The sequence below is a fragment of the Tenrec ecaudatus genome, chromosome 14 (assembly GCF_050624435.1).
Source record: "Tenrec ecaudatus isolate mTenEca1 chromosome 14, mTenEca1.hap1, whole genome shotgun sequence".
Lineage (NCBI taxonomy): Eukaryota > Metazoa > Chordata > Mammalia > Afrosoricida > Tenrecidae > Tenrec > Tenrec ecaudatus.
Genome location: NC_134543.1, coordinates 67,417,473 through 67,421,404, shown reverse-complemented (window position 1 = coordinate 67,421,404; position 3,932 = coordinate 67,417,473). Strand labels below are relative to the sequence as shown.

At 60.5% G+C, this 3,932-nt stretch overlaps 1 protein-coding gene across 1 annotated transcript; it reads left to right on the top strand.

Annotated features, from left to right (window-relative positions):
- The first annotated feature begins 1,970 nt into the window (after positions 1 to 1,970).
- Positions 1,971 to 3,149, top strand: SSTR1 (somatostatin receptor 1). The gene has a single exon (XM_075532083.1). The coding sequence runs from the start codon at positions 1,971 to 1,973 to the stop codon at positions 3,147 to 3,149; it is 1,179 nt and encodes a 392-aa protein (XP_075388198.1).
- The last annotated feature ends 783 nt before the right edge of the window (positions 3,150 to 3,932 follow it).

Here is a 3,932-nt window from a genome sequence, read left to right as displayed (position 1 = left end):
ATCCACTTGTGCATGCTGAAATATCTGGTGACATAGCCTTAAAGAGGAGTTCGGTTTCGGTTTGCGTTTGTCTCTCGGTGGTGTAAATTAGCAGTACAGTCCCTGCTAAGGTGGAAGCTGAGCCCCACCGCACAGAGGTGGCTGCCTGGTTGAGGAAGAAAAACTATCAGGAAACTGGAGAAGGAGCAATCTGTGAGTGGCTGAGCAGGAGGCTGCAGCGGACCACTCTTCCAGAAAGCTGCACCTTTCAGAGGATCTTGGGCAGCCTAGCAATTATGAAAAGGAAAGCCTTTGAAAAGTGTGAGACCATTGAGAAGCCAAGGGGGTTATAGACTATGGAGAGAGTGTGTGTGGGAAGGCCCGAGGCTCTTAAAAAAAAAATCTTCGTAACTGAACATCCACGCTGTCATATACGGAAACTGTCCAATTTCTCAATGACGTCTGTGAACTTGTAGGCGTGCCCACACTGATATCTGGGTGTTAGTCCTTTAGGCACATGGACTACAGCCAGGTCAAAAATCTCAGAGGGCCTCCCAAAGGCTGACATCCTAATCTTTCAGGGAAAACCCGGAGTGCCCTCCTGCTCTTGTGGAGTTGATGAGAAGTCTGGTCACCTGCACAGCCTGGCCCGCGTCGATTTAGAGCGCCGTGGTCTGCACCAACCCAAGCCTTCGCATTCTCCTCTCCCACTCTCCCACGGCTGACTGTTAACTCTCCCGGGTACAAAGTACAGCAGGGGCGCGGGCGGGGCCAGTGCAAGCAGCGCAGCCCTATTACTCTGGAGTGAACACCTAGATGGATGTCCAGTACAGCGGTTGGCACGTTCCGCACCAAGCTCTTCCAGTGCTCCCAGCTGCGAGTCCTCCTTTCTGCGATCGATATTCCTCCGAGAGACGCGGAGAGCTCCGGCGCTACCAGCTTCATTAGAGATTCGCAACGGTTTGCTCCGGCCCGGAACACTCCCGCCTGCCAAAGAGCTGCCGGCCGTGCAACAAGGAGGAAGCCCCTAAATGCAAAGTGGGTGTCTTTCCTCCTCTTCAGGCTCACCTTGCAGGTCCACTTCGGCAAGTCTAAGTATTAGCGTGGGCGCCTGTGTTGGGACAGGGCCAAAGGAGGGGTTGGCCCGCGCGAAGAACGTCCACGCGCGGCCGGACGCACATGCACTTTGCACGCGCGGGGCTGCGGGAGCAGCGCGGCTCGGCTCCGGGTAAGCGCAGCCGGGAGCCGCGAGTTTGCGCGCGGCGGGGCCGAGGGACAGGGAGCGGGAAAGAGGGCTCAGCCTCGGGCACCAGGGCAAGAGGGGAAATAGGAGTGTCCCCAGGAAGGGGGCGGCACCTGGGGAAACTGAGATGAACCGCTGACATCTGTGGCGGGGTGGCCTTCAGTCTTTACTTTGGATCGCAGTCGCGTGGGCTGGGACAGCAGCTACACACTTGGCCTCCGCCCATCCTGCAAAACGGCAGAGACTGTGGCGAGGTCCCTCTGAAGGAAGTGTAAAGGGTGCTGCGGGGAAACCTGGCTACAGCTGTTCCAGTGGAGTCTAGCGCAGGACTGGGAAGGGAAAGAGATTGGGGCCAGGCAAAGGAGAGGCACCTAAGCCACCCTCTCCGCTCTCCCCTCCGCCCCCCTCCCCCCTCCCCCGTTGCTGACGCGCCAGTGTTGCCTATTCCTCATTCTCCGACCCAAAGCCGCGCTGGTTACCCGCTGCGCTGCGCAGGGCTCCGGCTTCCGGGCATCCCCTCTCCACGTTCGTTCGCTGGGGCCCAGGCGCCCAGGGGCGACTAGCGGTGATGGCAGGCAGCCGCTAGGCTTTGCGCCCCCGGTGCCGGGCTGAGTCTCGCTCTCCCAAGCCGCTGTGCGCTCCCGGGAGCCACTAGTCCCGGCTACTGGCCGGCAGGTAGCCGGGGTACCGAAGGAGGGCGCAGGTGGTGGGGAAGAGCACTCCAGCCACACCGGCCCGCCTGGTTGGGATGTTCCCCAATGGCACCGCCTCCTCTCCTTCCTCCTCTCCCAGTCCTAGCCCAGGCAGCTGCGGCGAAGGAGGCGGCGGCGGCGGGGGCCCTGGGGCCGGCGCCCCGGACGGCATGGAGGAGCCCGATCGCAACGCGTCCCAAAACGGGACCTTGAGCGAGGGCCAGGGCAGCGCCATCCTCATCTCTTTCATCTACTCGGTGGTGTGCCTCGTGGGGCTGTGTGGCAACTCCATGGTCATTTATGTGATCCTGCGCTACGCCAAGATGAAGACGGCCACCAACATCTACATCCTTAACCTGGCCATCGCCGACGAGCTGCTCATGCTCAGCGTGCCCTTCCTGGTCACCTCCACGCTGCTGCGCCACTGGCCCTTCGGCGCGCTGCTCTGCCGCCTCGTGCTCAGTGTGGACGCCGTCAACATGTTCACCAGCATCTACTGCCTGACTGTCCTCAGTGTGGACCGGTACGTGGCCGTGGTGCACCCCATCAAGGCCGCCCGCTACCGTCGGCCCACTGTCGCCAAGGTGGTGAACCTGGGCGTGTGGGTGCTGTCGCTACTCGTCATCCTACCCATCGTGGTCTTCTCGCGCACTGCGGCCAACAGCGACGGCACGGTGGCGTGCAACATGCTCATGCCGGAGCCTGCCCAGCGCTGGCTGGTGGGCTTCGTGCTGTACACGTTCCTCATGGGCTTCCTGCTGCCCGTGGGGGCCATCTGCCTGTGCTACGTGCTCATCATTGCCAAGATGCGCATGGTGGCCCTCAAGGCCGGCTGGCAGCAGCGTAAGCGCTCGGAGCGCAAGATCACCCTGATGGTGATGATGGTGGTGATGGTGTTCGTCATCTGCTGGATGCCCTTCTACGTGGTGCAGCTGGTCAACGTGTTCGCGGAGCAGGACGACGCCACGGTGAGCCAGCTCTCGGTCATCCTGGGCTACGCCAACAGCTGCGCCAACCCCATCCTCTACGGCTTCCTCTCCGACAACTTCAAGCGCTCTTTCCAGCGCATACTGTGCCTCAGCTGGATGGACAACGCCGCCGAGGAGCCGGTCGACTACTACGCCACGGCCCTCAAGAGCCGGGCGTACAGCGTGGAGGACTTCCCGCAGGAGAACCTGGAGACCGGCGGGGTCTTCCGCAACGGCACCTGCACGTCCCGCATCACCACGCTCTGAGCCGGGCCACCGAGGCTTAGAGAAGAGCCCAATGGGGAGAAAGGGAAGTAGAGCCCAGGAGCTCTTCCGGAAGGCGCCTGCGGGCAAAGGGAGTGAGGGTGGGGTGGGGTCTTGAACACCTCGCGCACCTCCTCGGGAACAGTGACCCTGGAAAGAGCGTGATGGAGACAGAGTTTGGGTACTTTGTTTCTAAACTGGGATGGTGTTCTGGTGCCTCAGTTTCTCCTTGTGGGCACTTCCATTGCCAATGTTCCCTTCGCACCCTCTAAAGGACCCCTAGAATGTCACCCCTTCCTTCCATTCTGCCTAGTGCAGATCCTGAACTCTTCAACACCGCGCCCCCTCCCTCCATCTGCCCCCCAGTCTGCTCTTTCTAACCACTCTTCCTGTTGTGTTTCAATTGAGCCACGGTTACTTGTGCGGGGACTCAGCCTGGCATCCCTCCTCTAGCTAGGCCGCCTGCCAGGCTTTGTCCTGTGGGAGTCAAGGGAGCAATTGTCCTCCTTTTGCACACCCTACTTTAAGGGCAACCGACTGGAGAAAGAAGAGGCAGCTGCTCGTTCCTCCTCCCCTGGGGCGGGGGGACTGCGCTCTCGCTCGCTCGGAGCTTCCGCTCCCCTCCCACTCCATCAAAGTGGAGCCAGGTGCTCTCTGAAATCCATCCCGCGGCTAGAAACCCAGATTGTAGTCGCCTCCCACCCCCGGTTTCCTTTGAAGCAAAAATGAGCTGAGAATAAGTCGGTTTTGTTTTCTGAGGAAATAACTGAGGGTAGTTGTAAATCC